At 41.6% G+C, this 10,952-nt stretch overlaps 1 protein-coding gene across 1 annotated transcript; it reads left to right on the forward strand.

Annotated features, from left to right (window-relative positions):
* The first annotated feature begins 2,646 nt into the window (after nucleotides 1-2,646).
* LOC104941117 (cell division control protein 3-like) lies at nucleotides 2,647-9,189 on the forward strand. Its single transcript, XM_010766162.1, has 4 exons — nucleotides 2,647-3,065; nucleotides 5,366-5,494; nucleotides 5,554-5,562; nucleotides 9,179-9,189. Exons 1-3 carry the CDS (start codon nucleotides 2,699-2,701, stop codon nucleotides 5,556-5,558), a joined length of 501 nt encoding a protein of 166 aa, XP_010764464.1. The 5' UTR covers nucleotides 2,647-2,698; the 3' UTR covers nucleotides 5,559-5,562; nucleotides 9,179-9,189.
* Nucleotides 9,190-10,952: the final 1,763 nt, after the last annotated feature.

The following is a 10,952-nucleotide window of genomic DNA, read 5'->3' on the forward strand; positions in this document are numbered from 1 at the left end:
AGGGAAGGGGATTAGGGCACATAGAAATATTTTAAAAAGCTGACCAAAAGTTTTTGTTTGTTTTACTTCTGAGAAAAAGGCCTCAAGGGTCAGAATTTTGACTTTAATCTCAGAGTTCTGAGGAAAAAACAATTCAGACTTTTTTCTAATAAGGTTGAATTCTGAGAATTAATTCAGAATATAGTCTTCAGGTAAGATCTAAAAAGAAATCAAAGTGGCCCTAATCCTCTTCTATAGACAACAAAGAGCCTTCAAGCCTGGCAAAAACCAATGTGTTAAAAGGTACAGCAAGTACATGTCCATCTGTGCTCTGTTGGTTAATAGTGAAACACTTCCTGCTTTAGTAAAGTGTGAAACTGACTGATTTAAAAAAAAAAACTCCTCTCTGTCCTGACTCAGGGGGATTAGTTCTGTTCCAATGCTCGAACAGGTGGATATTTACAGCTGATTAAATGATGTGGACTGACACTAACCAACAGTGTGTGTGTGTGTGTGTGTGTGTGTGTGTGTGTGTGTGTGTGTGTGTGTGTGTGTGTGTGTGTGTGTTTGTGTGTGTGTGTGGCGTACATGTGTGTGCAATCCGTAAGATGGCACAGCTCAATGAGTCATACAGAAACACAAAAACATACATACACAGTCATTCTGGTTTCAGACGATTGTGCATTGCACTGTAAGTCCATACAAGTACACAGACACACACACATGCACACACGGACACGCACAACTACAAGTTCACAGGGGGATTGTCAGTTCTATCCAATCCTCTTATAGCACTGACTAGACAAGACTACACACACACAAACACACACACACACACACACCGATAAGAGAAGGATAGACTTCAGTTACTTAGACCAGCGTGTGTGTGTGTGTGTGTGTGTGTGTGTGTGTGTGTGTGTGTGTGTGTGTGTGTGTGTGTGTGTGTGTGTGTGTGTGTGTGTGTGTGTGTGTTAATAAGGTAAACCTTTGTAACATGTACCCGTTGAACAGGATAAATGTAGCTTTTACTCGTTCTTTACGAAAGTGAGATGAGGTAATAGTAAGGGTAATAGTGTCATGTCAATGAGCTGGAGATTAGCCTAGTTTAGCATAAACAGCTAGCCTGCCTCTGTCCCAAGTTAAAAAATACCAACATCTCTAAAGCTCACAAACATGTTATATCTTGTTGTTTCATCCGTGGGTTTTAAAGGGCGAGTTATGTGCCGGAACTATTATTTGACGCATAAATACATCATCACAGCACTCCAGTCAGTGTTGCTCCACACAGCCTGATCCTGACGTAGCCTCACCTAGCTCTCAGCCTCCTCTTTGTTTTTGCTCACACCTGTCACAGCAAAGTCTACGGAGCTGTTTTGCAGAAATGGTTCTTCTTACAGTATTTCTCTTCATGTTCTGTGTTCAACAGCAGCTACATGTTGCATGTTCAGTAAAACTGAATTTAGCCCAATGCATCCACCTTGTTAACCTTTCACCCCCCACTCTCCATCTTATAGTAGCAGACAGCTTTTCCAGAAGTCCTTTAGAAGTCCAATATAGTTACAGCGTTAGTGACAGTACAGACAAAAGTAAAACAAATTATAAGAGTAAGTGTAATGTATGAAATATTACGTAAGAGGAATAGGACCAAATGTCAATTTATGTTTGTATCTGAAGTGCATTTTTTTTTGTTCTGAAAGAAAGTCTGAAGTTAAAGTCAGAGTTATTTTTTCATAGAGTTTCAAGATAAAAGTCAGAATTCTGACTTTTTCTCACAATTCCAACTTTAATTTCAGAAACTCTCATCTTCTTCTGTAAATTATAGAGACAAGCACATTTTAGTAATACTCAGTATAATCAAAATAAGTAGCAGCATTTTTAAGTGAACCTATAAGGGGTTGAAATTGTAAATAATGTATGTTTGTATTGCACATAAAATGATTATTGCATAGTACTGAAGTAGCAGGAGAATAATAAAGAGTGTGTATTGCACACGATCTCAACAGTGTGTATTGTGGGGGGGTCTACCAGGGGCCGTAGTGGTTTTAGAGTCTGACCGCTGCAGGAAGGAAGGACCTGTGGTATCTCTCCCTGAGACAGCCGGGGGGAGGGGGGGAAGCAGCATGTCACTGAAGTAGCTGCTCAGAGGAGACATGTCTTGGGGGGACATGTTGCCTGCAGGGAGGACAGCTTATATATACCCAAAGATGCCCACTTGAACCCTCAGATAGCCACATCAATGACGGAGAGATACGCAGCTACTTCCTGCAGCAGTCACACTTTAGTAGACCTCCACACATACAGTATAACACCCCTGTCGTGCAATATCACCTATGTGCAATATATATATTCTACCGATTTATAATTTGTATTATCACTATCAATAACTGCGATATACTTTTTACTTTCATTACTGTAACCTGGCTGCTATCACACTATCTCTACATGCTACACTTATTTTTATTTTACAAAAAATAAAAACCCCTGGTACTGTACTTATTGTTGTCCACCAAGAGGGGTACTTTTTTCCATTTTTATTTGTGTAATTTCTATCTATGATATTTTACCCATGCCTCTTAATTAATATTTTGTCTCTTTACTTTTGCTGTAACAATGTACATTTCCCCTCTCTGGGACTCATAAGGAGATTCTGATGTCTGAACTCTTTCTTTCTGTATGAACAGAAACTACTGGAGATCTGGAGACGGACTCACTCAGCCCAATGGAGGACGGAGAGGAGAGGGAGAGGGGCATCATGGGACTGCAAGACGACAGCAAGTGCCAACCAGGACAACCAGCCCTCATGGACTCCCAGAATTCCATACCTGAAACAGGACAGAACGGAGTGGTGGTCGGTACAGAGATGGAGGAGAAGGGAATGGAGGAAGAAGACTTGAAGAAGGAGATGGGGATGGAGCTGGAGGTGGAGGCCGAGGTGAAGGTGGAGCTGTGCCAGTCAGGGCACGGCCTGCAGGTGAGCTTCATCCGAGGCACTGACCTGTTCGGATACGTGGGCATCGAGGCGGTGCTGGACCAGATGAGGCGCAAGACCATGAAGGCCGGCCTGGAGTTCAACATCATGGTGGTCGGTGAGTCTGAAACACAACTCCTGCTTCGTTAAGTGACATCATCTTTGTGCTCATGTATTGCACAAAGAACTAATACTACGAGTGTGTGCAGTGTCTACAGAATGCCTGTGTCTGATGTTGAGGATTTGCCAGTTTTTTTGTCTGCCTTCCGTGATGCATGTAGATTGACACTTTGCCTCGATCCTTGCTCAATAAGTCCTTTTGCGGCAAATTCTGCATGCCATTTAAATTTAAATTCAGAGGTCAGAACTGGGTGTGTTTACCTCACTCCAGTAGCACAAGCCAGAAGAAGAGGGATGACCGCAGCAAAGTTGTCTCCTTGTTTACTGCGTTAGCAGTCACCTCAGGTTAGCCATTGTTATCAATACCGGTTTGTAACTACGGTACCATATGTACAGTCGATATAATGTGACACAAATCACACAGAAGAGCTACACAAATTTAATTATCAAAGTGTTCTGTATGGCGAGGTGTCTCCGAGTTTCCAATAGCTCACCTGGTAGGGACCCAGGTTTGAATACGACCTGTGGATCTTTACGGACATTATCCCCTCTGTCTCCCCTTTCTATCTCTCTGATAAATGCTAAAACTGTCCCAAAATTGGTCTTTTATTAACAAAGAAAAAGTCAAGAGGTACTATCTCTGTTGGTCTGCATGCGCTCCCATGCTGTGGCGCAATGCAGTTTAAGATCAGAAGAGTTTCACTCTAAGGAGGTCTTACATGACCAGGTTTTATCAATCCACCAGACCAGGGTGGCTTCAATGACAGGCTTTCTTAATCCCCAAGCGTTTGACTGCCTAACGTAACTTTAGGAGCTCTAAGCTTTGCTACTCCCCATTGGGCCGTTATTGGCAGTTTTTCATAAGCTCTGAGGGGACTAAAGTATTTATTTCAGAGAAATGTGTAGTACCAACCTCAAGTATCAGACAGGCAACCCTGAGGGAAGGTATCAAGGGAGTAAGTAAAGTAGAAAAGTAGAATAGAGTCACTAGGTAATTTGACTTTTAAATTGATAAATGTTTCAACATTTAAAAATGCATGTAAAGATCAGCCAGGGTTGCCTGCCTGTCATTGGCAGGTTTCTAAAAGACACCAAATGCACAACAATATGTTTTCTTTCATATGTAGAAACAGTGTCTAACACATAAAGGAAAGTGTATGTGTGGGTGTTAGCCAACTTCTACCCGATTCAAACCCACCCTGCATTGCGGCAAGCTTACAGTTGACCAACGGCGAAGCTCACATGATGCCACCAGGTCACTGACAGGTTGTAGGATTTCCTTTTACTTCTTTGTGCTTTCCCTTTTCACTTAAATACAAATAAACTCAGAAGCAATGTCCTATATACTAAATATGCTCTGTGTAATGATATGTGGCTGCTGGGTCTCTTCCTCTTTGAAATATATAGTTTGCTTTTGGTACTGGAAGAGGAAGTATGATTCTTGAAGGGAAGTGGTTTGGAGAGTTGGGGCTGTCGTTCCTTCCTGCCACACGAAGAGATCATAAACACTTCCCCTGCCGTTGGACTGAAACAAGAAGTTTCCTCTTGATAATTCAATCTAGATCAAACCTGAACTAGAGGAGGTCTCTTTAAGTGATTCTAATAACCAATATCTATTGAATTCAGAATATGTAGATATGAAAAGAGACAGAATGCGACACACGCCTGTTGCACTGGGAACAAATCCATTTGCATTTTAGTTTCTGTGCGATCGTGCAGAACAGCAGTAGACTAGTTTGCCATCTTTGTATCATCTTATAAACCTACTATGGTTATACAGTTACCAATTCAGACACACAGCACTCTGAGAAAAACACAAGCATTCATGTGGAGTGGGAACTCTGACTATTTCTCACCTCCAAATATTTATTAAAGCAGCTTTAAAAATGTTTTACAACTTTAGTTCTTATTTAATCAAAAGAGTGGTGAGTAATTGATGTCCAAATGAGTGAATTATTCCATTAAGTCCGTATTCCATTACTATTATGTTTATATTTAAGTTTATCTTTTTTTTGAGCACTCTTACTAATTTTATAAAGATAAAGCAAAAATAATAACGCATTTCTAATTCTGATTCTGACGTACTATATATAGAGAGTTGTTGCTAACCATGACAGGAAACCTAGTGTTTAGTATTTAATATGTGGTTGGGGTTTGGGGGAGTTGTTGTACGTCTGAACCACTAATCCAAGTTGTCAGGGTCTTCAGCTTCTTCTCAGATAAGGAGACATGGAGTATACAACCCAGCGTTACAGATACTTAGAGGATGTTTAAAGCTCTGGTTCTATGTGTCTGCAGGTCAGAGTGGGTTGGGGAAGTCCACGCTGGTCAACACTCTGTTCAAGTCCAAAGTCAGCCGGAAGTCATGCACGAGCAACTACGAAGAGAAGATCTCCAAAACGGTCAAACTGCACTCAGTGAGCCACGGTAAGAGTTTGTCTACTCTCTTCTTTCTCTTTCTGCTACAACTGATTACATGTGTTCAGTGTGAGGAGGTCATGACTGAAGATAAATAGCAGACAGCACTGACATGTCACTTGTTAGACGCTTTTATCCAAAGCGACTTACATACTCAATACTGTGGGCAATCCCCACAGGAGTAATTTCAGGGGAAGTGTCTCAGGGACACAACGACATGCTGGCTGCAGTGGGGTTTGAACCTGTGCTCCCCTGATCCGAACACCAACGCACTATTCCACTGCACCACACACCTCCGTGTGTGTGACATCATACTTTTACATTAGTTGTTCTTTAGCTTCTTGTCTCATGACCAGAAACTCCAGCTTGGGCTGTCTGTTACCTTTCAAACAACCACATGTTAGCGTTATCATAGTTAGCACGTTAGCATACAGATGTTAACATTAAGTGCATTCCAAAAAGATGGAAGAGATGCTGTCGGAAATTGCACTCAGCGACTGTGTCATCACCACATGTTGGGCTCCTCAACACTTCCCAAAACTCAGTCAGAGGCCATGATGACCTCACAGCCTGTAAAGAGAGGAGACTCTGGGAAGGGAAAGTTAGCTAGCTAGCAGCGATATCATTTGCGGTACTAAATCATTACAGACTGCGCAGTTAACCCAATAAAAATGTATGTGGATTTCTTTTCCACACCATTACAGTTTTACATGTATATATCAAACACAAGAATAACTTTTATTTCTATAGTGCTCCTTTCACTGGAGGAATCTCGGCTAGTTGCGTAAGTGTCGTTATAGCCAACATGTTGATCGTCGTTGGACACGTCAACTAAATTCTGTCATTATTCTGTGATTTGAAGTACTAATGTAAAAAGACATTTGGCCAAAGAAACATATTATCTGTCTCTCGTTGTTATAAGAATGCTCTTATCATCCGTGACTTAAAGAATGTGAAGCAGCAGACCATGACATGGTCCATAAACATCTTCTCCTGAACTCTCACATGTTCTCTCAGTTTAAATACAGGCCTGTCATATTTACGCTCTGCACACTCTTGAACAGAAAGCAGGAAAAACTGTTCAGGAAAACTCTGTCTAGGTATAAATGTGAACATTTACAGCATTGCAGGAAAAAGCCTAAATATGGTCACAAAATTCAGAGGCAAATTGCTGATTCCTAGTCTGGATACCTAATGTAAATCTGATAAGCTATTTTAAACAAGAGTACATAAAGGGGTCATAAAACATGCAGTTTTCATGAAAATGTTTCAATTCACTTTTTCAGAAGTTTTGACAGTATTAAAAGGGACCACCAAAATGTTGGGGTTCTAGTATGAGCAAGTCTGGTTATAAAAATAATTCATGATAATAAATAATAATAAACTATTCATATTTATAAAACCCTAAATAGAAGTTGATAATAACTGGCCCTACAGAGAAGTGCACATTTAACATCTAGGAAGAGATCTTTAGTAACCTGTGTGTGGGATGGAGGAGAATGGTCCCTTAGTTGTTTACCATGTAGTTTGCTCGATGCTAACTTGTTGGACGCTATTGTTGAGTTTAGCCGGCTGTGGCTAACTGCTGATGTCAAAGGCCACAGGCTACAGTAACCAATAAGTATTGTAGGTAACATGGCTGTCCTCAGGCGGGGCACTTACAAGTGTAGAAACAGGAAGTGGTTTAAGATTTTTAAAACAAAAGAGGATGTGAAATTAGGATGCATGGGTTAGTTGCCATAAAATGAAACCTTTTGACAATATGCTCATAGTGTTTTTGTACGACAGCAATAAAAATGCATTTATTTATTTCTGGGATTAAACATGACTTCAAACACAGAAGACAATTGACGTGACAGTGTATGTCAGAACTTGAAGTAGCCGCCCACCCTGATGTCACCCATTGGTTGGGGCACTTTGGTTTGGCATATTCTGTCGGTCGACATCTTTATTTGGTACCCGAAATGACCGGAGATGGTGGAGCTAAAAACACCTTTAAACAAGCTAAAATTAGGTTAGAAATATCACTTTTATTAACTGAAAACACAATCTGTAAAAAAACAATTACAAGGTAAGCAAGACCCTTACCACTGCTTTGTGGTCTGTTTGACTCTTAATAGGAATATATTCACAGAAACACACATCATGTTCTGTTGAAGAAGAATCAAAACTAGAGATTGGGACCATATACTCTTACCTGTTGCATTGGCTTCACTTTTCAGACCCGGAGTATGAGATTCGGATTCAGGTTATTTATTTGTGCCCGTAGGTAGGTTTGCTTTGCAGATAAAAGACAAGGGATCCATTATAACACACATTTTTAAGACAACAGACACATCTCTTAAAAGAGTACCCCCTGCTCCATCACATCCTACAAACATGAGCAATCCACAAAGTTGATATATAAATAAGCATTGCTTCCATAGTGTGACACTGCTATAACTTGTTCATTTGAGTAATAGCTGCTGGATTAAAGCTGTTTTTATACCGCTGTGTTCTACACTTTGGGACGACAAACCTCCGGCCCGAAGGATGAAGCTTAAACTCTTAAACTATGTGCAGAGGGTGGGAGTCATCGTGATCGTAACGATTAAAGAAAAACTAGTTAAGTGCCGTTAGTGTGAGGTTGTGATATTTTCTGTGCAGAAGTGGAAACTGTTGTGATGATGAAGCTAAAGAAAAGGTGGAAGGGGTTATAAAAATGCAGGCAGCATGTTGATGAGACAACAGGATGTGAGGAGCAGATACAGAAGTGAAGCTCGCCTCCACACCGTCAGACTGAAACTGGACCTTAGTTCTGTGTTTCTCTTCAGCTGTGTCCCAAGTGAAACAGAGCCGACAGTTAGCTCTTTATTAAAGGTCATTCTGCTATACTTTGTATGGTATACTGTTATTTTCATTCATTTGTTAGCAAAAGCAGCTTCAGAGTCTTTACATTTACTACCACTGCCTCAGGGACAAACTGAGAGGCGTTTACAGACTCGTCGTCACCTCCAAATACCTGCTTGCATCTCTTTAAACATCCTCATGACGGACGTGGAGACTTCCCCGGAGCGTCAGATCTGGAGTTACTGTACACATGGTGGGCCATGCTGACCGCACCGCCTGTAAAGAGAGGGGAATCTGGGAAGGGAAAAGCAGTTGTGACCCTCCAGCAACTGTGAAGCCCATTAGAAACCTAGTAAAAGGAGTGTGTGTGTGTGTGTGTGTGTGTGTGTGTGTGTGTGTGTGTGTGTGTGTGTGTGTGTGTGTGTGCGCGCGCGCGCGCGTGTGTGTGTGTGTGTGTGTGTGTGTGTGTGTGTGTGTGTGTGTGTGTGTGTGTGTGTGTGTGTGTGTGTGTGTGTGCGTGCGTGCTGGGTTGTGTTTGCTCTGTCACTTAGTCTGAGAGCTTGAGCACACAGCCCTCCTCAGCTCCAACAGAGGCAGTGTATATTCAACAGGCTGCAAATAGAGACTCAGAGGTATCACGGTTCAAACGTATAGGGGACGGAGGATAATCCCCTTTATATGTATAACGTCTAATGCAAATACTTCCATAACTACAGTGAGAATACAATCTACAGCTAGGGGAAATACTGGTTTGATCAGCGAATATGAAGCACATACATTTGCCCAAAATGTCCAAAAGCCTTACATTCCAATAAGACTTGTGATCTGGGCGGTTGTGAATCAGGGAGAACATTGGCATCTAAGAAGAGGGTGAGTGGCTCAACCTTCAACATGTCAACATTTCCTTGGGCAATATACTTAACTCCAAATCCACGGTATTGAATTTTAAGTAAGCATGTCATGACAATCTATGTTCGATCTAAGGAGACCCGGATAACGATCTCACAGTTGAATATTGGCAGTGGAAACTCAGTTATGAAATACAGGATCATTCCATTCATGATATATGAACGTCTGATTATTGAGGAATAGTTTTCTCCCAATAAATCATGATAAAGCCTATTACGGTATAAATATTTGGCAATTATAAGTACTGTTTAATCAGTCTCTTTGGTGTGGATGAATTAAATAACTTCTAGACTAAGTTGCACTAGTCCGATTTGTGTAGCCTTTAAATGTTTTATGTCATCTGTAATGATTAACCCCTTACAAAAAAAAAACACAACGTTTATCATCGACACTTAAACCACCAGAATCTGCCAGCCCTGTGATCTTCCCTCAGAAATAAAAAGGCTGTTGGAGCGTCATCCCCTGAAAAGTGCTCTGCATAATGAGAGAAGAGATGAGTGGAGAAAAGTGCCAAGCAAAGGAAATAATGAGCAGAAGTGGATTAGAAAAATAACAATAGAGCGTTTTTGCTAATGGTCCATTCTGAGCTTCTGTCACAATATGATACTTTCTGTGAACAGTGGATAAGCAAGGTGCTGATGTCCCTAGAGAATACCACATGCTTTGCATTTGTACAGTGTGAGGATGTTATTTAACTGTCACTCTTTCCTTATAACACATTACCCTCTTACACACATTAAGGCCTGCAGACAATCGTTATGAATTAGGCTTTGTGCTTTCCTTTTGTGAAGAATTTCCTTTCCATCGAGACAATATGTTAACCACTGCTTCAACAATGGTGCTAAAGTTTGCCTTCAGTGTCATAACACGTTATTTTGTCTCCAGGACTGTGGTCCAGGTGCCAGTTAAAATGAGCTTTAAATGGAATAACGGCCGAAGCCATGTAGGCTCATAATAACTCATAAATATCCAATATGCAGCCCCATTCATCATGCTGCAGAGAATTCCTTTCAGCATGTTGTATACCTTCTGACATTTTCAATTTGCTTCATCATTAACAGTTTATTGGACTGGAATGGCAGCCCTGCCATATTTTTTCATTTGAATAACACATTTCTCTGAGAGGTCCGGCCTTTATAATGGTTGTATATCTTCCTAAATGACAGTTGGGTGTTTCTCTCAAACTGCACGCATGATTACACTTTCTGTTGTGTGGATTTACTGTAGATTTCCTTGTGCAAGTCAAGAGGATTCCAGTCAGTTTAGGCTTTACCTCTCAAGAGACACTTAGATGACATTGTGCTGAGGCTCTGTTCTTCCTGTCAGGTCTAACTGATCAATGCATTACTGCAGTGACCACCAACTGGCGGCCCGCGGGCCACATCCGGCCCGCAAGACATTCTCATCCGGCCCGCACGGCGGGGGTGACTGTGGCGTTGGCGGAGTGGTAACTGCGTTCGCCCCCCACCCATTTTTTTTTACAACGTCTCGTGAGTAAGGTGCAGTACCGGAGTCCAACAGAGAGGCAGCAGCTGCGGGTCAGTAGACTGCGTACTGCGAAACCTTCCCTGCCTTGAAGAAGAAGTGATCCTTCGTTGTGAAGAGTCTGGTTAATGCGCTCTGCACCACAGCAGCAGCCCCGCTGCGACAGAGTCCAACAGAGAGGCAGGGGCTGCGGAGGGACAGTAGCCTAGAAGCAGGGTTGGGTTGTAACGGAATACATGTAACG

Source organism: Notothenia coriiceps, unplaced genomic scaffold, assembly GCF_000735185.1.
Source record: "Notothenia coriiceps isolate Sejong01 unplaced genomic scaffold, NC01 NC01_scaffold00003165, whole genome shotgun sequence".
Taxonomy (NCBI): Eukaryota; Metazoa; Chordata; class Actinopteri; order Perciformes; family Nototheniidae; genus Notothenia; species Notothenia coriiceps.

What these genes read in the sequence shown, in the direction of transcription:
- LOC104941117 (XM_010766162.1), top strand. Translation starts at nt 2,699, where the DNA reads ATGGAGGACGGAGAGGAGAGGGAGAGGGGCATCATGGGACTGCAAGAC. An exon ending in GTTCAACATCATGGTGGTCG is followed by an intron (nt 3,066 to 5,365) that starts GTGAGTCTGAAA and finishes ATGTGTCTGCAG; the next exon opens with GTCAGAGTGGGTTGGGGAAG.